Here is a 22,604-nt window from a genome sequence, read left to right on the forward strand (position 1 = left end):
CTCCTGTCAATCAGCCATATGGTCATTTCGGCGCCACCTTTTTTTCATTGCATCTTTTTCACCTCCCCCTGAGCTCCTCCACTGATGGTAAAACACAACATCATTGTTGTCCAACCCTCCTGGTTATATCTTTTATTCCTTTTGTTCATTAACCATTCATCTCATCCATCATCCATCCTTTACTCTCTACATTACTGCGCTCTCCCTCCCTCTATCAACAGTTAAAACAGGGCCCTAAGTGCCTTTACAGAACCTCTCACATTGGATTGTCTGGCCTCAGAGGGGAGTGACCTTCTCCTGCTGAGCTCAGCTTGTTTCCACTATGCAGAGATCCCAGTGGTTACTGGACCGCTGCTCTGAGTCAGGGTTGAGACATGTTTTAATGATCGGTACAACAGCAACTCCCCTTTACTGTACCCTTAAGTCACCAGCTACTTGTATTTAGTCATCTGCATCCCCGTATCAGAAATTAAATAACTGTTAGAAATAAATATATGTGTTCATTTTCAGGAAACAGTGCTGAGAAATCAATGTTGAGAAAAAACTAGAGAGCTCATCACATAAAATTGCTGCTTGCATTATGTGCATGCAGGGTACAGACGCACTGTTTCATCATACTGATTTAGCAAACTCAAATAAATTCAAACCATGGAATGCACATTTAGGATATAATATATTATATATTATAATTAATTATGTCACAAATCAACATATTCAATGTTAAAATGTGGGTTAGAATGCATCTCTGTCCTGTGAAAACCATGTAAATCCATATTTGGTGATTTTTAAAAGAAATTCCAGATTAAAGGTTCTTCTTTGGGTTCAGACATTTCTCTCTGTCTTAGGCTAAAAAAAACTAATTGAATGAGTTTAGAAAAATCACCATCACTAAACTTAATGTAAGGACTTGACATTTTTTTTTAGATATGTGATTTTCACTGGACAGCAACAATATGGATATTCCCTGCCCAAGGATGAGATATTGCTCTGTGACATCACTGACTATGTTTACATGCATAAAATGTTCTGTTTTTTGCTCTCATTCAAAAAACAAACAAACAAAATCCTACTGAGCTGTTTACATGGCTAACAACAATGACTATTCCACTAATATTCCTGTTTACATACAGCCGTGTTTTGCTGTGTGATGGCTGTGTTTGGCAGGGGTCAGAGCTCTATCACAGGGGTATTCAACTAAAATTCAGAGAGGTCCAGTTAGAGGTCCAGAACACCATAATGTCTAACTTGCGATATGATTTATTGTGATAAACACTGAAGTATCCTAATAGTTGTATCAACGTTTGCATGGAATCACCATCTGACAAATCAAATAAAGAAAGTATCAAAATGTGTCAAAACTTTTGGTTTTCAAAATAGAAGTTTTCCATCCGTGCATGGTGGACTTGTTCAACGGTGCAAATACAGATTCCCTCTTTTATTCCTTCGACAAACTTCTTGAAAAGGTCGGCGTTGTGATCAGGGTGTAGGGCTATTTGTTTAAGGACTAGAGTGCACCTATGTACTATGTATGTAACCACTGTTCGTACAGTGTAAAGTTTACATACATCAGTCAAGTACAACAACCTACAAAGTATGTTTTGCTGCTTTTTCATCTTTACTTGTGAATAAATAGCTAGCTATAAGCTACGAAAGAATAATTAGTTCACTGTGCAACCACCAAAGTCAAAGGCAACCACCAGCAGCTACCGGCAACTTTTAAAGTGGATTATTTTCTTGCATGTTACTAGTCAATGAGTTGACGTTGTGTGTATCCTATTTCCTCATTTACAGAAAAAAATTGTCAGAGAGTCTCCAACCCTGATTGTGATATTTGCGCATATCTAAAATCCTGTTGATACCAAAGTCTTTCTTAATGTTTAAAAGTAGGTGTGTTTCTCCTTTAGATCTGAATGCATGCATCGAGGCATACATCTCCCTCCCACACACATCCCTCTGCAAACTGTTGGCAAGTTAGTTTGTGCACAACCATGGATGTGTGCAACCAACAGAGCTGCCGTACACAGGCAAGAGGTTGTGTGCTGCAAACTGCCATAAAAACACCAATTAAACACATATTCGGAATGCTCCTAAAACCTGAATAACCCTGGCAAATCTCAGATGTCTTAATTGGAAAATGCCTCATTCGGAATAAGGGAGCAATCACACCGAGATGAAACACTAGAAACGTGACGCCAGTAAAACCATTGTTTTCCTATGATACGGCGCGGTTGACCGGCATTCAAGCGTCTTTTTAGACGGCTGTTTTTCCAGCGTCTTTTTAGACAGTCATTTTTGTAGACAAAAGTTAAAATATTTTCGACTGTTTGAGTGTCAGATGCCAGCAGCTAGCATGCATTGAATACGTCTCTAGCATCTCATTTCTGTGTGATCACCCCCTAAGGCCTAATTCAGAATATCCAAATGGAATATGCTGTTTACATGACCTGTATAAACTAATATATAAAACGAAATATTAGTGTGTATGTAAACATAGTCAGGGTTTGTTTTATTTTCTCCTCCACTGTTAATTTATATTACTGTACTTTATGACATTACTGTTAACACTATATGTCATACAGTATATATTTTATCAAGATGACAATATTAGGCCTACATTATGTTCAAGTCTGGAAAAAGTCCTCTATGATACTCTTTCCCTGATCCTTACACCCAAATAGGACACACACTTATACCTCACAGTGCTTCCATATACTGTAAAGCAAAATGTACCAGTAACCTGTCATTACCATCATAAAAACTGAAAGATGTGGAGCTGTTACACTGACAGGTTCAGCCAGCTGTAACTCTTGTAAACAAACTGCTTTTTGTTGTTATCGTTAAGCATTATTCGGATGTTAGTGAAATTACTGGAATTTTCCTCCCGGCTTTGTCTGTTAATGACTAACATGTGACTGGAAATCCGGGCACAGACGTGCTTGCCAGCACTGAATGAGTAATTATATAGAGCAAACCTGCTGATCTCACATATGCATGCAGTGAGAGTGAGTGTGTAATTTGTCTTCAAAGTGAGGGTTTATGTGTACAGTATGTGTGGGGTATTCTACAGCAGCAGCCACGCCTGAGTTAAGCTCCTCATTCCCACCTCTTACAAACAGGTGTTGCTGCTGTTTCCACACCATATACTTTACAAGCCGACTTTGGAGTTAAGCAGAGAGGAAAAGGAGGGGCTTCCAACACGAGTCACTTGTTTTATTTTATTATATATCATTATGTCTGAGCACAGCCGCGTCTGCTGCCACGACCTGCCCAACAAAACCTGAAAGGTCTCACCAGTGCTGGACATTTTTTAAGTGATGGCTCCCCCCATAATTAAAATTACATATTTTTACTCTGACCTGTAGTGCTATGTATGAGTCTAGATTGTTTTGGTGTGAGTTGATAAGTAATGGAGATATCAACACTCAGAAAATGTGCATCTACTCATGGACGAGAGGCTCGTGCTTGTGATAGAGCAAGATATAAACGCTGTAACCTTAGTTAGCTCAGTGATGCTAGGTGAGCTAGCAGTAGATGCACACTTCCTCCAGCATGATGAGTTGTATGGCAGGCGGTAGAGAGATAATAGTTCCTACATGAAACTGCTCACAACAAGGTCTGTGGATTATCTTGAGTAACCAGGTCATGATTTCGGGAAAGAGACATTGCTGTTGAGTTTTTTTTATTTATTTTTTGGCACTTTGAGCACCACAAGCTGAGTGCTGTTTAGATCTGTCCCTTTAAAGTATCAAAGCACACAGCTATACAAGCACAAGTGAAGGGTTAAATAAAGATTATTGAAGAATGCTGTTGCTTTCCCTCTTTTCTCACACCTTTCGCTTTTCTCCTTGAGGCCTCCAGTTGGTTCCTACCTTACATGACCCATCTCATTTTTCTGCCCTCCTGCTCCAGATTGAACACACCCCTGAATGTGTATGCATGTTTGTGAATTTGTACAGGGCGCATGTCTGTACACGCCTGTGCCTTTATGTATGTGTGTGTGTGTGTGTGTGTGTGTGTGTGTGTGTGTGTGCGTGTGCGTGTGTGTGCCTGTTCTGCGGCAGAATGTGATCAGCACTCGTAGAGGTCAACCAGAGAAACCCGAGAGTGCAGAGGAGTAACTCCATCGCTTTTATCGACCGGGCCACATTCTCAGCATCTGTTCGCTCTCCCTGCTCTCTCAAGCTTTCTCCATCTCTTTCTTTCTCTACTCTCTACTCTCCGTCCTGTGTGCTGCTCACATCGTCATTTATGTTCTACAGTTATTCAGTTTAGCTATGGGTTTGTCATCTTTTTGTGTAAATTTTGGGCACCACGATACAATAAAGGACGCCTTTAACAAGACTTTTTGAAAGGCTTTATTATGCTTTATAGATCAACTATAAAGATCATATTTTGGATTGCCAGGTTGTGAAGAATTAGTTTGACTGGTGTTTACACTTTCTGTTAAGATAATAATGCAGTTAACTACATGTTTTCTGACTATTATGAGTAATTAGTAGTCATTGATAAATGAGTAATAAGTCATAATTAAGATCCTCTGGAGCCATTTTTATAAATATATGTGGTCATGTCCAATCATTCTAAGAGATTTTTTTCACAATATGGCAACCTCAAAGTCTTATTAATGACTTAAAACTGATCTACAAAGCACTGATAAATTATTTATTACCAATAAATGAACCCTTAATAATGAATGCCTGATTAGAAAGTGGTACCACACATTAACATTAACATTAATCTGAATTGTGCTGCTGCTGTGTGCAAATGGTTGTATTTTTTCTTCTTGTGTCTTTATTTTAAGACCTAGGACTCTAGTTTCCTGGTGCAGCGCAGGGTGGCGCAGGGTGGCGAACCCCACGCAGAGCTAGTTTCGAGGAGCGCAACCCGAGGCGCACTCAGTTTGGTAGTTTGGCAGAACGAGGTGCGCTAAGATGGGTGTGGCGGCGCAGCAGGGGGAGGTGTCGACAGATCCAGCTTGGCGCAGTGACAGTTTTATGCCAAAAGGCTTCGCCGAAGGTCGTTAAAAGCTCGCCAGCTGAAACCACGTCTACTGTCAGCGCAGGGGGAGCGCAGCCGGTGTAAGCCGAAGTTTGGCTGACCGGCTGACAGTGCGCACACGTCACCAAAACCTCACAGGCAGGTTTCCAGAATGTCAGGCACATTAACGATGCAATAAATAGCCAAAAAAACCACTATGCAATGCAACTATCTGCAATCAGTACATAAATGTATCTCTATATCGACTGTCCCGTCACATCTGATGTCAGATCAAAGGGGATTGGCAACGTTTGGCACGTTTGGCACATTTGGCACGCGTAATGGAAACCCAACCTGATTCGATTAACACAGCTGCAAACTAATGAGTTCACATCCCTCTCAGCCAACCACAAACAGCCACAGCATCAGACAGGGAGTATATATTCAGCATCTGTCATCTTAGAAAAGTCAAAAGAAAAGAAACAGTGAGACTGCGAGAGAGAAAGAGAGCACGCGTGCACGAGAGAAACGCAACATTGATTTACAGTTGTGGTGACCTCCTCCCAGGGTACCTTTGCATCATCAGCCCGTGGAGGTCTGCTCGCAGTTCTGTATATTCAGACACTGCGAGCTTGGATCTCCCGGACCAAAACATCAGTTTCCTCCTGGGAGAAGTTTGGCCGTCTGGTGCACTGCGCCCCCGCCTCGCCCGGTCTGCGAAACTAGAGCCCATAGAACTGCAGATAAACGTACAAACTACAGCAAATGAATAGAAATACTTCAGCCAGATAGCTAGTTTAAACCAAACAGTCTAATATTATCATCATGAATAAGCATAAAATATAGAAAAAGGCAGCTCTTTGTGATGTATTGCAAACTGTTTGCCAGCCATGGGTGGATTATGAGACAATGGACCCCTGGGCACAGACATGCAAAGCGCCCCACTATTGCTCCTACATATAAATAAAACACACAGACATTGGGGTTGTTTTGTGTCTCTTTGTGATTTTTTTGCCCCTTTTTGTTGTTATTTTGTGTCTCTTGGTTCGGTCTCTTTGCATTTCTTTGTTTTTTTCTTGTCATTTTATTTAAGTGACATTTTGCAGGTGAAGGCCGGGAGAGCCCCTGACATTTTGAGCCCTGGGCCTGTGTCCGATAGACCTCTTCAGTAACCCATAAATAATGCCAGCCATAACCTAATCACTGGAATTTCAGTACAGAATTTTGACACACATGTTGCAGAAAACTGCAAAACCAACTTTCACTGTCAAAGAAATGATGCATCAAATGAGCCAACAACATTTCATGCATGCCACATCGAATTAAATCAGCTCTAGACCGCTATGTCAGATAGAAAGATAAATATCACTGAGAGAAGTTCTTGGCTTAGCAGAGGCACAGTCCCCCAACACATACTGTAAATCCTCAAGAGGACGGAACCTTGACTCCCGAAGCAGAACTTTTGGCAAAGAATGAATGACACGAGCGAAAGCGCAAGTGTTGTGTTCACCCTTGGACCAGAGCGCTCCACTCATGCCAAATCACTACCAAAAATGTCTCCTGGAATGTGAAAGGGGCAAATTCCTGGGGGACGGCGGGCGACTCCAGGAGATTGAGTCATTGCCACAAGGGGTCGATTCTTGTTTCGCAGCGGAGAAGGAGACACGGTCGACTTTAAAACTTCCTTCATTGTTACAATGCTTGTACTGTGTGGTGCAGGGAGAAAAAGGGTTAAAGAGAGAAGGTCAGCTGTGGCCATCGAGCCCAAGTCAGCAGAGATATAAGTCAGTAGATGTGTGGAGACGAAGCTATAGCCACACAATGAGTGACTGTGCAATACAAAGACTGGGAATTGTCTAGTCAGACTGGGGTTGGTCGATTCTTCACAGCTATTGATGTGGTAATGCTTTGGACGCAGGAAATCAGAAATGTCGATGGCATTTTTCCCTTTATCATTTTCTCCCATTTGTCTTTCTCTCTTTATCCGTCTGTCATGTGCTGGAACTGACCATTCATTCAGCACCTCCTACGCACACTGATTGTCCAATCATAGATTAGCAACCTTTGGAAATATGCACAAGCTGAAGTGGTGCACACAGGGCTCAAGACAAAGCAGCACAATATTTAGAGAGTTAAGAGAGTGCTGTCTTTTCTTAACCTTTGCAAAACCAAAATACAAGAGCAAAAGTTTAAGAGATGGTTTTATGTGTGTGTGTTTGCCTCCGCATAGGCTGCAAATGTTAGCATGTTTGGAAACTAGCTTGCTACCTACAGCAGTAAGGCAACAGTAGACAACGTGAAGTTAAAGGTTTTACTCAAGCCTCTAAGAACGGCACCAGGTTTTGAAGCCATTTTTACATAGTGGTCAAACGTGGCAAGGTATGACCCACCCTCCTCTGCTTTACTCTGCCTCTGATTGGCTAACCCTGGTATTCTTACCCTATCCCAAACCAACAGACATTTTTCACAGCAGACACTTTGAATTGTCATGGTGTGAAACGCACAGGTGAAACTGATGACATGAACTAATTAGCTAACTAGCTACAGCTGACTGAATCTGCCACAGACGGCTGTCATTTCAGCAGGCTTTTGTCGACCTCTGTCTGAATCCAAGTGTTTTGAAATTTGCCATGAATTTTAACTAGTCATTGTGCCACTCCTATCCTTGTGAGCTGCAAATGTTCTTTGACAGAATAAAAAGCTTAACACGTGTAGCAACAGGGCAGGGTCAGCTGCACATGCACCCGTCTGTTGACATAAATCAACATGAGAAATCTCCTCCTCATTCATTCCCAGCTCCCGTTTCCCTCCTTTTCTCCTTCAATCCCTCCACGTTCTCCCTTCCTCTGTCTTTCTGTCTTGATTTAGTTGAACCGCTCTGGCCCTGAGTGCTTTGCATGGGGCTAGTTAGCAGATTCCGCTTTCTGATTTCTGGAGGGCAGCCTGTCGATCGTTAAGGTCAACCAAACTCAGGAAGGAAACAATTCACTCCTCCTACTCATCTATCAATTCAATTCAATAACCAAATGCACTTGGTCCAGGCACCCTCCCCTGCACCCTCTTGCTTCCTCTTAAACCACACCCACTCGACCTTCATCCTTCCATATGCTGTCTCACATCTGTAATGTTCAATAAGTCATCTTATTGATTTCAATCCGAGCTTAGGAGCAGGAGTATCGGTGCCCGTCTGTATACGACTCTATGTGTGTTTTGTGACTCACATTTGAGTAATCCTGTAAACATCCTTTCTGTGCATGCATGTGCTTGAATAAAATGACTGCATGTGTGCTGCAAACCTCAACCTGTTGCCCTTGGTGCCACAGGACCAAAAACCAAGACTTTGGGTGATAGGTCAGCCCACATATGCGCAGCCAATGCTGGGTACAATCTCAAACAAGAACAGGGTCGAGGAGTGAAAACCTCTGTTTCCCACTAGCCTTGAGGGCTTGTAGCCAAAACCTCAGGCTGATAAGAACAGGCTGCCTCTACTCTGTCAAACTCAAGCACTGCTCACTCACTTTAACCAGGATATGAAAGGCCCATGTCACAGTGTGTTAGCATTGGCTGATCATTCCTACTGATAGTGCATTTCCAAATAATCTCTTGTAACCAATCCCACTGTATCATTAGCCATGTAGCAAGCAAGTTTCATAGTCAGCCCTCTGCAAAGCTGCTCCCTCTCTTAATTCCTGTTGCCTAGGGATTGCATCTATAAACTACTCAATTGTTTTCCCACCTACGTAACAAACATAATTACTGCCTGAATTATGTTATGTTGTTTCCAGAGTTAATGAAATGCTACAGTGCTTTTTTGAACTGCAAAGAGTGTAATGTTCAGGACTGTGATAAAAGTTCTGAGTCCTGCATATGTTTTGGCAAACAAAAGTACTTTGGTTAAGGTTCGTAAAAGATTGCAGTTTTGGAAAAATGTTAAAGGTATGCTACCTAGGATTGTCAGTTAGATACTCGCTAGCAAAGTGGAACTAAAAGCCAACACCAGATTCACTTTCATTTGAAGTTTCACCTTCTATATTTGCATTATTTCGGCTTTGTGCCAGTTGCTTACGGTCTTGCACTGGTCACTAGCTTTTAATAAAGCCGTGACCTCACCTGAGGGCTGTGGGGGTACACGCCCATAAACGTCCCCAACACAGAAAATAACAACAAAAGAAAATACAGGCAAAGATGCTTTCCTAATCTTATTTAAGTGCCGCAAGTGTGTAAACATAACGACAAAAAAGTTTAACATTGCTGTAGTTGCTATGCGAAGATATTGTACTGACAGATCGGATAATTTGTAGGCATAAAGTACATTCTCAGAGAACATTTTACTGATAAATTTTGCAACTTGCAAGATTCTTTAAAGTGGAAATAGACAAAGTCTTTGCTTTAAATTGAAGTACGTCAACTATTGCGCAGCCAAGACAGGAACAGGATAGCACATTTATTTTCCCTGATAGCTATCAGTAGTGCTGCCCATTTATCAAACAGTATCATTGTAAGTTCTTACTATCCCCAGTAGCAGAAATGGCAGACAGTGGAACAAGCAAAGTAACTGTGGAAGCCGTGGTAAATGGTCTGTACTTGTATGGTGCCTTTCTAGTCTTCCAACCACTCAGAGCGCTCTTACACTAGTATCTTGCTCAAGGATACTTGGGGATCAAATCGTTGATCCCCCAATTAGTGGATGACCTGCTCTACCTTTAAACCACAGCCGCCCTGAGTAACTAGGCTCTTAGGAAAACGGAAAGGTGTCTTTGTGACGCAGCCGCAACAAACTTTTTTTATTTGAAACAAAAACAAAAGATCGCAGTAGTTGCTTATATCAATAATTCGAGCAGACGAAGGTGATCCACAGTGTTGGTTTGTCTTAGCTGATTTATTTCACTTCTAAGGGTGGATAATAACAGCACTGATTAACTTCATTTGTCTCAGTGTTGTTGTGACCCCTGTCAGGATTGTTGGGATTATGCCATGTTGTTCAGCGCACATCCCCAAGGGAAACTCACACTGCCTGATCTTCCCACAAAGACCCCTCCTGTGACCTTCAACCTCTGACCCCGGCCTGCAGAGGAGTGGAAGTCATATAACACTTCTTTAGATAAGCATCTTGCCTTCAATCTCTTAACTCTGGGGGTCTAGCGTGACAAAGTTTGGTCGGTATAAGAATTTTGTACCATCAGAGAGATGAGGAGAGTAAAGTTTTTTTCCCCGCAAGACTCAAAACAAACCACTAATCCCTTTGAAGTGTGGGAGGAAATTGGATTTTCACCCTACATAACAGCTGAGCTTGTATACACATGGCCTAAACTCAAATATAATCCCAACAATAACAGAAGTAAATCCATCTTTCTCTCTAAGAATAACCTACAGTATCATCAAAGTGATGTTCCGGTCCCCCCACCTTCAGTTAAACTATGTCTCCAATGTCTCAAGTTACGACTTGTCTTTTCAGGGGCAATGGCCTTCTCCTCTGGCTCCCTCCACCCTCCTGACTGCGTTTAGCCTTCAAGCCTGTGTCGCCTGACTCCAAAACGCTAATGGATATGGACGTCTGGCAGCATTACAGATTTGTAAGTGCTGATAAAGCTTGTGCTTCAGTAAAAAGATTACATTAGAAATAAAGAGCACATGATTGGGTTAGAGCGAGGAGTAACATATGACGATGAAGGCCATACACCGTGAGCTGTGTGCCTGGAATTACGGCTAATTCACATTCATCATGACGTGTACTGCGTTAGTTATCTAAAGGATGTTTTAGTGTTGGAGCTCTGGCTTCTTATATCTCGATCTTGGATGAATCATCTCTTCATCCACCACTCTTCTCTTTCAAACCACAAGTTGAATCAAGCTGCATTAAAGCATCATCCTCAATGGAAGATGGGTTTTACAGCAGAGGGGCACTTGGTAAAAAACATCAATACATGTTGTGTCCACTTCTGCTTATCAAATAACCTTATCTGTTTGTGGTATTTTCCTGGGTTCTCATAAATCTGAGCAGACACATGCAATTTATTAATCTTTTATGTAACATTAACTCACACAGTATGTTGTAATCAGAGCGTTAAAGCCCAGACACACCAAATGACATAAAAAGAGCTTGTGGCGATGAAGGCTGACTGTTGCGTCGCCTCATGTCACCTTTGTCTCAGCCAAAAAGTTGTACTTGAACAAAGACTACAGCCAACTGCCAACTAGCACGTACAGTACGTTCTGCACCTGCGTGAGAGGAAATAACTGTCCATACTAGCAGGTGGTGGTCTGTATCCATCATTAAAAAGGGTAACCAGAAGACCGACAGGACGATTCAAGACGCCACTTCGCCAGCTAGCACATTAACAACACAACCCCATGTTGAGAGAACAAATGATATTTACTGCGCATTAGCAAACAATAACACAATCATTAACCATTTCTGCTAAAGCATTCAATAGCTAAAACTTATAACCTCACTTATAATCTAATATAACAAGTTTCCTTTGATCTCACACCCTCTTGAATTAAGTTGTTGTTTACTTTCCTCACTTTCGTTTCACCAATCATGCACTGAGCTGAACTGCCAATCAAAGTGATTTCACACAATGATGGGCTCTGCTGGCTTCAACGGCGATTCAACATGCTTAATCGGCCAAAAGACAGGCAACAAGGGCCAAGTAGTGCCAACCGTGTGGGACACACCGCAAAAACTAGGGTGACAGACGCTCACTGATGGCCCAACATCAATCAATGACCAGTAATCAGATTGGTGGGTAAGGGCCCTTACATGTTCACACTGCAGTTTCGATGGACCAGGCACGATTTTAAATTAAACATTTAATCTATTACTCATTACAAAATGAACACTTTACCAATTAGGCCACTGAACAGCCTGAGAAATTACAAGAAAACTCCAAGTCACTCTCTTTTAAACAGTTAAAATGCCCTTAAAGTAATGGCATGGTCATTATAGACTTAAATGATTCAGACACACTACATTAGAGGCTTCTTTATTGTTTTAAAGAGAGTGCCTCAGAGTTTCTACATATGCTTTTTCAAAGAGCACTTCTATCAAACTCTTTTTGAGTCTAGGAAGTGCTCCTACTTAAACATTCTTCAAAGCCCAAGTAATTAATTCTGATTGTTATGGCTGTGTGTGTTCTGTGCTGCCATCCCTTTTCCCTTCATTGTAGATCTGCCCAAGTGTGCTGCATTACTTAACGAGGTGCAGTGCACCTGGCATGGAGGGGGGGCTGAAGAGCAGCAAAGGAGACAGACTTCTGGTGTGGGGACTGCTGCTCCTGCTGCCTCTCAGCGTGGGATTTTTGTTGTCTTGTTTGCTTATTTATTTGTGATTTAAGTGTTTTAAAGATGTCATATGTGGTTATTCTGGGTCAGTGATGGAGTTTTGTTCGCCCCATAGGGCCACCCAAGGGTGGGGCATAACACTGATTCTCATTAACATTATTTTCATTACTCTACGCCTGGCTCCATCATTATACAGCTTCCCAAACTTCCCACTCACATGTCAAATTTTCTGTTCTGAACATGTGTAGATATATGAAATGAAACACTGTGGTTTATCATACAGTCAAACAGTCTACTGTTTGGATGCATTTATTGACCACCACCAGCTAGCTTAGCCCCGTGACTGCATGCAGCACAACTTCAGAAGCCTTCACAATGAAGCTATTAAACTCAGCTCAACTTTGAATGTAGTGAAAAATATTCGACAATTTCAACAATCAGGCTTCCACCTCACCATCTGCATCGCCAGTTTCCCGTCTCAAAAATCTTCATAAGCATGAGATAACAACCTTTGTGTGGGAAGTGGCGTACGTCTCTTTCAGGACACGTTTTGTGTGTACGCAGTGTTTATAAATGAGACCCCAGGCCATGCGGTCTCAGAAACAGTGCAGAAAAAAAACAAATATAGTGTGGTGACAAGTAAAGCAAAGCTTGTTCGAAAACGCTAGTGAGTCATAAGATGGCTTTCACTTTCACTCTCACTTTTGCTGGCAAAAACCAAAAGACAGGATGGGGAGCGACACAGAGTTGGCCTGTTTTCTGAAAATAGAGAAATTAAGAGAAATGAGAAATTTTCACAGAAGCCACGAGAGAAATCAGGTCGGGGAACTCCTTAAACTGTAAAACAGCTGACCAAAACTTCTGACATGGATCCACTCCAAAAGCCGTATTGTTGATGATTTAAGCAATTAATCTGGTGTCATGCTCATCCTAAAAATGAATTAAGCCTTATTCCAAAATCACATTTAAGCTGTACTGTGTCTGCCCCGCTCAAGGAGCCAACTTTCATTGATTCACACAAGATTATGAACTTATGAGCCTTTAGATAAAACAAATCCTCTAGTGTGAGTACAGTAAAGCTTAAATCAAAGCATACAAATCCCCCAAACAGGAAGATATAGTCACAAAAATATATGGAGGACAAATCTACATTAGTTTCACAGTCTGTTTTACTCATTACTAGCTCCTTCAAGAAGCCCCATGGGCTGAACTGAAAGCCCTCTCAGGCCAAACGGGATCATGGGAGAGGCACAAAGGACTCCCTTTAGCCTGAGACTCGCTCTGTCTTCACCACTGTGATAACAACATCCTTCAAACTGCTGCTCCAGCGGACTGCAAGGCTGATCAACAGGCTCCTTTTATTGTCATTTCACAAAAGCGTTGATTTAATCTGTGAGGCATCAGGTCATTGGAATGAGCGGTGACTTTAGTCATAAGGAATTCGTGATTTGGAGTGTGATACCCACAGGGTGCAATGATATAAAAGAAATTCAGAGCTCCGTTCAGAGATATGACCTCCTTCTAAACCCTCCACATAAGAAGAGAGTGGCCTTTGTATCTTTGGACGGGATGGGTCCATGAAGACAATGAGACAAGCTTTGGCGTGGCATTTAGGTCGGTGGGCCAACAATGTCTATAGTGTCGCACTGAGACGATCTGATTATGGGGCTGACAATGTGGATGCCCAGTGCGGCGTACTGTCCGTACAGTGCCGGACAGCGAATGTGCGCAGATTCTATTCAGGCCATAAGGACCCCGGGCGATGCACTCCACCATTCAGCTTTACTGGCTCTGCGCAAAAGTTCATGGTAAACTTGCCCAGTGTTTTGATAGGGTCATCCCACAGCCATTTACTAAATAACAGAAAAATAAATAACAAATCTGAACAAGTGAATTAAGTGTCTTGTTAAGAGAATAAATCATTTTTGGGGAATTTCACTTTTCCTCCTCACTCAGAGTAAAACAGTCTCATGAATGCCTCATTCATCGCTCTGCAGGAAGTTTAGTGTTGTAAGTGTCGAACATGTTGAACTTAATGGCCTGTTATTAAAGGGTCGGTTTGTCTAATTTGCAAAAGACATGGAAGTATTTAGGAGAGTGGGGATCCTAGATTCTGGGGGGCCCCAGGAAACAAAGCCCATCGAGGCCCTAACTGTCGTATGGACAGTAACAGATAGCTATCCTAAATAACAGTATACAGCTGTATTACGGTACCTAAATGGGGCCCTACTTATGGAATTTTGGGGCAGCGTCGGTGCACTGCGTAGTGCAACGAGTGCCTTTATGGGCAATTTAAGGGGCTTCGTAGTTGTCAGTCAGAATCATGATCAGAAATACTTTTTTGATCCCCGAGGGGAAACTGTGATTCGTTACAGTTGCTCTGATGTAAAGAATAGAGAATTATAAGAAGTAAGAATAAGAGTATGATAAAGAGGTAGGTAAATATAAAGCAATGAAATAAAATAAAGTAAAACAAAACAAAACAAAATAAAATGAAATAAAATAAAATGAAAATGTACATTTAAATAAAAAATAAAAATATACAAAAATATAAAAAATATATATTGTTACTGTGCTGTGGCTGTAAGTGTGAAATTTAACTACAATATATACATCAATAGACTAAACAAGAATAGAATAAAAGTAAATACAAGAAATATGTGTAGTCATGTGCATGATAAAGTCATTGCAAAATGTTCCAATAGTGGCCATCAGGGCCTCTTCCCCAATTTTTTCAAGATGGCCCCAAACATTTGGGGAAATATTTTGAAACTTATTTTAAAAAGTTTGCTCGTGCACTTATGCCCTTTTCGTCCCCAAATAGTGCAGTGTTAGTTTTTTGGTTTTTGATGAATAACTCTGTATTGGTTTTGAATTTACGAGCATCCTTTTGCAGTAAAAGGAGCCCCACAGGAGTTTTTATCTCATATATTTATCTAATTTTTGGCCCAAATGTCACCTCTGTCCCTCTGGTTCTCACCCCTCGATATTGTAAAGATATTGTAACACATGCATAGTGTCCATGCATAAATGCCAACTACATAAGTGCGAACATGTCCGCAGAGCAGACACCCAAGTTAGTATAACCAGGACCATGTAGATGTGCATTTTGGAGTACACCAGGGCCTTAATTTGGTTACACTGTGACTTGATACACACTTCACTATGAACCACTGAGAGCTAACAGCCTTACCTTGACAAACTGTATCAGAGATAGGTGTGCAGGGTGTTAACATTTCCCCATCATCACAGGTGGTGCAGGGGATGCAGGGCTCCCGAGAACTTTCCTGGTCCGAGTACGTGTCCACGGTGCACTCCTCACACATCGTGTCATGGTCAAACTCGCAGCTCAGCAGCATGCCCTGGCCCAAAGGACATTTGGTGCAGGGTTCACACCGCTGAGAGAGTTCATCCATGTAGTAGTTATAGTTGCACACACAGGTGGCGTCGTTAGAGTCTGTGCAGGGCGCCTTCATGCGGAGTAGACCTGTGCAGACTGTGCAGGGCTGACATTTCTCTGTGTGACTGAAGTTTTCTGAGAAGGTTTCACCTGAAAGGAGAGGAAAGAAAACAGCCGATGAATTTTTTATCTCACTGATAAACTCTGTTTCTTCAGCTGTCTCTTTAAAAGCATTTACAGCATATGTACAATCTTATTCCACCTGCAGGCTGCTTATGTCATCTGTCCAAATACTTGAAGCAGAAGTTACACATTTCCAGTCAGAATCAAAGACTGATTGTGTCCTTTGCATTGTTCCCTTGAGGAATACTGTAATTACATGATATTTCTTGGAAAGAGCTTGTTTCTGTGAACAAAGTTGGATTCAGCTTTCCAGAGTCACACTAACATGGGAACTCAGTTTTAGAGTCATCTCGCCTGGGTAATATGTAACTGCACAGAGATCACGTTGGACATGTGCGAGCAGCAACATCTTTTTTTAAAGGACTTTTAAATGATGAACATACATGCATCACTTATGTTTCATAAATGCTCTGTATACCTGACAGATATATCTGCAGAGGACACAATCAATATTGCATGTTTTATGGAATTGTATTTCGGCGGGATAGGGAACTGGGCAACACACTAAATTATGCAACAGACCTATCTCTAAGAGCAGCTCGAGTGTGTGTGCGTGTAAAGAGAGACACAGAAAGAGAGGTGGGGTGATAGACTGAAAATATGACTTCAAAATCTCTACATACACCACATCTGAGCCATTGACAACCATATTCTGTGCAGTCTTCTTTTTTTTAAATTTTGAGTTGAGTTGATGTGAAGTAGAGCTGAAACAACTGGTCGATTAATCAATTAGTTGATCAACAGGAATATCATCTGCAACATCTGGAACATTTTTGCAGCAAAAATACCAAATATTGTTTAAGTTTTAGCTTCTCACGTGAGGATTTTCTGCTTTTCTTTTATGTTAAATGTTGTGTGCTCAATGGCAGAATACATCCACGCAAGGAAACACTTCAGTTTCTGTTAAAGGAAAAGCTGCTTTAACTAGAAACATTACTTGCTGTACCTTGTGAAAGCTCTTACTATAACTTACTATATTTCCAGGTCCTTCCTCAGTTTTCTTGTCTGTTTGCAAACTAAAACAGTGCTGCAACGATTTTCATTGTTCATTAATCCGATGGTTATTTTCTAAACTAACAGTTTTGATTATAAATTGTCGTAAAGTTGTGAAAAATGCTGAAGCAGTCCCAAAGTAATGTCTTCAAATTGCTTATTTTGTCCAACCAACAGCCTACAATCTAAACATTTTCAATGTATTAACACAGAGGACAGTACAATATTTATATTTTATAATTGGTACCAGAGAATTTGGAGGATTTTGAAGTTTTCATTTCAGCTCAGACTAAACTGTGTGTGGCAGGAGACAGGGGGTTGTGTATGTCTCATAGCATATCAAGTTTTCAGTCTGTGTCACTGGCCCACCAACCATGGCGAATGCTCCAATGATGCAGAGATTCAAACAAAGATGAGGAAAGACAGACACCGAGACGGAGAGATGGAGAGATGACAAGGAATTTGAGATAGATCCGTCTGAATCATGGCGGTGTCCGATGTGGGTCCTTTACATTTCTGTTTAATTATGTCGTTCAGGAAGTGGACATATCGTCCAGTCACCAGTCCAGTCATACACTGTTACCTCCCCCACCCCCACACCCAATTATCTCCTGCATCACCCGTCCTCTCTTCAAACAGACATACACACTCAGAATACCCTCACCCCCCTCCCCATGAGTGCTCTCAGAGCCATTATCATAATGCCATGCATCAATAATGCAAGTCAATACATTAATAACGCTAGCCTGCAGCATGGGGTTGAAGGAGGTGGGGGGTACAGACGGTCTTTTCCTGGCTCAGCATATCATATCATAACAGTACTTTCCCCTCTGGTCCAACATTCAATCCTTTGTTTTCAACTCCCTTAAAAGGACTCCTGGCTTTATGCGCTCTGGCTACTGCACAGTGTGAGGTGTGTGTGTGTGTGTTGGGTGAATGAGTGGGAGTTTTGTGTTTGTGTGTGGTTAAATGTGTGTTTTCTTGGACATGTTTGTATGTATGTGTGTGTGTGTGTGTGTGTGTGTGTGTGTGTGTGTGTGTGTGTGTGAGCCATTAGCTGCTGGCTGAGAGACTGTCTCCATTCCAGCTGTACAGCTGTACTTGCTCTGTTTCATCTCCGCCCATGTGTTCATTCATCTAAACTCCTCCGTGTGTTTCAGCTGGCTGTCCTTTTTCACACATCAGCCAGGCCCCTGTTAACCATTTGTACCAAATGAAGCCGGAACGCTGTCTGGAAACCACAGCCTGTCTCTTATAAATGGATGCTTGTGCATATTAGATGCTATCAGCTGTGAGTGACTAAATAGGGCACGAAAAGACATATGGTGGGTGGGAGTAAACGTCTAGAGAAAATAAGGAAGAAAGATTGCTGGATTTATGATGTGAAAAGTTATGTTACATGAGTTCCTGCTCTCACCTCAAAAAATGATTACTACATAGGCCAAAGATGCAAAAAAAATGTTTCTGTGTTCACAATTCAGGAAATAGATGCTAAACCAACAACTATTATAAGTTTATTTTATCTTATCTAACTGACTGTTCACTGAGGCCTAAGCTCCTTAGCTACTGCTATGCCTGTCAAGCAAACAGCATGCAGTTTACATACAAAATAAACATACACAGGCTTCTCATTTGTAACTAATAGCTGACACGAGAACCGTCTCTCGCTGTTGGTGAGTTCCATTTGCCTGGTTCCCAGTTGGAAATTTCAAGTGAAAAGTTGGATTTTTAGAAAGTTGGAGGAACCTCACCCAAACCGACCTCAAAATCAAAGGCTGCTCTGTGCATCAACTGCATTGAAACCTGTAGTGAGATAATGTTTCCCAGTCAACATTTGTACATGGGGCCCTTGTGGGTAGTAAATAGGCTGAAAAATGGACCCTATATTGGATTGTCCATGTATTCCGGCTTTTTCTATTAACTCCAGAAATAATATAGTAAATGCCCTTGGCAGTAACACTGGGTTATGTTACTGCTGATCTCTATAAACAGATATCTGCATATCATTTGCATTGCCTTTGTTGTCTGTTTGTAGTCTGAGTCGCATTGCCCAATTGTGTTTGAGCGATAGGTTAACAGTCCGTGTCAAGAGGTAGAATGCATTGGCAAATTGTGATTTGTGATATTGGGTTTTATAAATAAAATTGAATTGAATTGAATTGAGTATTAAAATGTAAAATGCATTTATCTGCATTCATATAAACATATCTGGGATTAGCTGAAATGTTTAGTGCACAGAAGGAAAAGTGTTGGCCCAGATATCCACTTGCTGCACTCAAGCCCCCAGGAGCATCACCAAGCTCTGAGGCCTCATTTTACATAGTAGCCAGACTTGGGATTAGAGCGTCCTGGTCCATCACACGATGCCACTGGGCCCAAAAAGAGCTTTTTTTTGGCTTCATGTGCTATTGAGCAACTTCTATAGGAATGAACAGGGCCAACTCTGTATCCAGTTCTCTGTAAACATCCATGGCTACACCGGATCTGCCGCAATATTAGCCGCTGGAGACTAATCGTCCAGGTTCCATAATTGTTTTACTACTGTAGGTAGTAACCTAGTTAGTCAAACATGCTACTTTTGCTATTGATTTTTGGTGGAGGGTCAAAAAAGAAAGCATTATCCAAACTCTTAATTTATGGAGTATCACAAAGCTCAACAGACCTGCCATGCCTAGTCACGACTGCTTAGCTATGGTTGTTAGCAATTGCTTTTTCGGGGCGGGGTTTACTGAATGGTCAGTCATCAGGAAACAAAACAATCCACTGATGGCTGAGACTTCAAAACAAGTTGTTGTTGTTTCGCTTCTTGCACACGCACACTTCGGCTCTATCAGGCTGCATTACTGATCTAATCAATATGTTTGATGTGTTCTTAAAATATCACTGTGATGTTATCTGATGGAGAGCCATCCGCTTTGCATCTCTCTTTTTCCATGAGTCAGTGCAGAGCCTGTTTGGCCTCATGACACTTCTGAGAGCCTGTCACTGTCTGTGTCTGTTTACGTCTGAGCTAAACAAGGACTGTGAGAGTAAAAGTTATCACCCTGAGAGCTTTCCTGTTGTGCAACAGAAAGCATGCAACCTTAAAGACACAGCTAATGGCAATAATCAATTTAACTCTAAAATATATAGTTTTTTTTATACAAATGGAACATGAGATCATTTATGATAAGCAGACCAGTGCTTGTTTCTTCGATAAAAAGACAATATGTTATAAAGATGTCGCTCTTGATCTGAGACACACTTATAAAAGCCTAAATCATTCCAGAGAAGCCCCACGAAAATGAAAATAAATCATTTTCACTGTGTCCACATTCTCTGTGACTTCTCTCATGACCTTGAATCTGAATCATTTTCTGACTGTGGGGCTCCTTGGCTCAGGGTCTGCCATCCTTCACTGACCCAGGGAGGTTTACAACTACTTCCTAGCCTGAGTACAGGATAGTCGGGGAATTCATAAAAGGGAAAACTCTGGGAACAGTGTAGGAACTGGCTGTGGACCAACCCTGGCCTCTGCAGGCTCAAGCTGACCTTTAACCTCACATGATAGAGTTCCAAAAAAAACTCTGAGGCCTTAATGTTGATTTGTTATCCCTTCACTCGAGCAGAATTGAACCTCTTCCACAAGATCCTTAGATATCCCTTTGAGCTCCTCAGTCACCAGGCACGTTTACAAAATCAAAATCTACAATGCTTACCGTCTTAATCGCTGTGACATAACAACTCGTCTGATGCTCTAAATATCTTCCACTGCAACAACATTTTGGAAATGGTCCCATTCTTATATCCTCTCAATATCACTGTCCTCATAAAGTCTTACAGTCCAGCACGGCTCCTCTCCCTACATGGTAGGGGCCATGAGGAGGGCAGTCATGCTCAAACACAGTTGGGTCTGGCGTCTAGTTTACTCCCTAACATACAGCTCAATAAGTCTAAGGATTTACAGACTACAATCTGCTTCATCCAACTGATGCTGAGGTCAATAATGTTGGGTAATCTAAAAAACTGTGGTCTGTTTTTAGCCACACCAGAGGCAATGTAAGTCAGTTAGTCAGTCCAAACTGAAATATCTACTCAGAGCTGAGATGGATTGCATTGAAATTTGGCGCAGATATCCATGGCCCCTGGAGGATGAATTGTAATAGCTTCAATGATCCTCTGATTTTCCATCAAGCGCCACCAACACACACAACCTTTCACTGAATCCTATGAAGGAGCTCAACATCTTCTGGATGGATTAGTGTAAATTGTGCTACCGACAAACTGTATCATTCAAAAACGATGCTGTCTTCAAATGAACCCTGTGAGCTCATAGTTACAACACAATATGCTTGGCATTCTAGTGGTTAAGTTGTAAGAGTATCACTGCTAGGCAACATGGACACTACTGTGGGCGTCTGGAAGCCAATAAGGCTAACGATTTAGCAAGCTAGAGGGCAGGTCACAGAGTGCACAAAATGCAAAGTCATGATGACAGAGGAAAAAGATGAGGCCGTTAGAAATTTCAACATTTTCTTCAGAAATATGATAAAATCATGAAGAACAACTCTATAAAACTAAACTATATTGACTTACAGTACTATCCACCTAAAAATTAACGTCCATGGCCTGAGCCATTTTTGAAAAAGTCAGCAAACTTGGACATGGACAACATGGACTCTTCTCCTGCACTATGTAAACCTGACCTCATTTTCATTTAGCACCATCATCAAGTCAAACTTTCAACGTGTTCAATAATTTGGTTTGTGATCAAACATTGTTTTGCTCTAATGCTAACATGCTAACATGTCTAAAATAAAACCGGGACCATGCTCAATGTGAACCCTGCTAAACGTCTGTATATTAGCACTGTCATTGTGACCATGTTAGCATGCTGATGTTAGCATTTAGCGCATCGCACCACTGTGTCTAAGTACAGCAACGCTAGCCTGGCTGTAGCTTAGTGTTGTTTATGGTCCTGAATTTGTCTGAGTTACTTCATTTAAAGGTATACTATGCAGGAGTTGTCGGCTACTGTTTGAAAACAGTAGTGCCGGTGAAAGTGAAAGTGAAAGCAACCCCAGCTTTGTCTGTTTGGCATTTCGACTTGCTATATTTGCATTTTTGCGCTGTCTCCAGGAATGTCCTGAGCTAGGCTGACCAAACATTCTCTTTTGCCCGGACATGTCCACTTTTCACGTCCCATCTGGGGCGTCCGGGGTTTTTTTATAAACTGATGATAATGTCCGGTTTTCCGTGTGTGTGTGTGTGTGTGTGTGTGTGTGTGTTGTGTGTTATGTTCAGGTGTTGTCACGTAAATAACAGTGCCCAAGCAATAAACAGGACAGACAATAGGATTTTATTTATTTTGACACTACATTTTCACTGAGAGCTGACCGAATCCGACTCGAGCCCAAATACAATTTATAGTTACATTTTTGACCAAACCCGGCCCGACCCGTCGGGTACCGTCGGCCTCGGATCGCCACACTCTAGTGTGTGTATGTGTCACCTATAGGGGCCTATCCGAATTTCTGTCTTTGAAAGATATTATTTTGTAATACAACTGAATTTTCTATCCATACATATAAATTTTAAATATATTAAAATTATAAGGCATCTTTGAGTAAACTGCGAGTATCATTTAAGTAGGCTATGTCATGTCTGGCCGAATATCCTCTTTTTTGGAAATCAAAATATGGTCACCCTGTCCCGAGCACTCTGACATAAGACATGAGAGACCCAGGCCCAGATCCTAGTACACTTGGGATGCTTTCACACTTGCCTT

General features: G+C 41.6%; 1 protein-coding gene across 1 annotated transcript in view; it reads right to left on the bottom strand.

The window, feature by feature from the left end:
• ngfrb (nerve growth factor receptor b) overlaps window positions 1-22,604 on the bottom strand; it is a 41,173-nt gene that overhangs the window by 11,278 nt on the left and 7,291 nt on the right. The window contains exon 3 of the mRNA XM_049563708.1: window positions 15,455-15,811. Coding sequence (XP_049419665.1) covers window positions 15,455-15,811 — 357 coding nt within the window. The remainder of the gene's footprint in view (window positions 1-15,454; window positions 15,812-22,604) is intronic.

The sequence above is a fragment of the Epinephelus fuscoguttatus genome, linkage group LG20 (assembly GCF_011397635.1).
Source record: "Epinephelus fuscoguttatus linkage group LG20, E.fuscoguttatus.final_Chr_v1".
NCBI lineage: Eukaryota > Metazoa > Chordata > Actinopteri > Perciformes > Serranidae > Epinephelus > Epinephelus fuscoguttatus.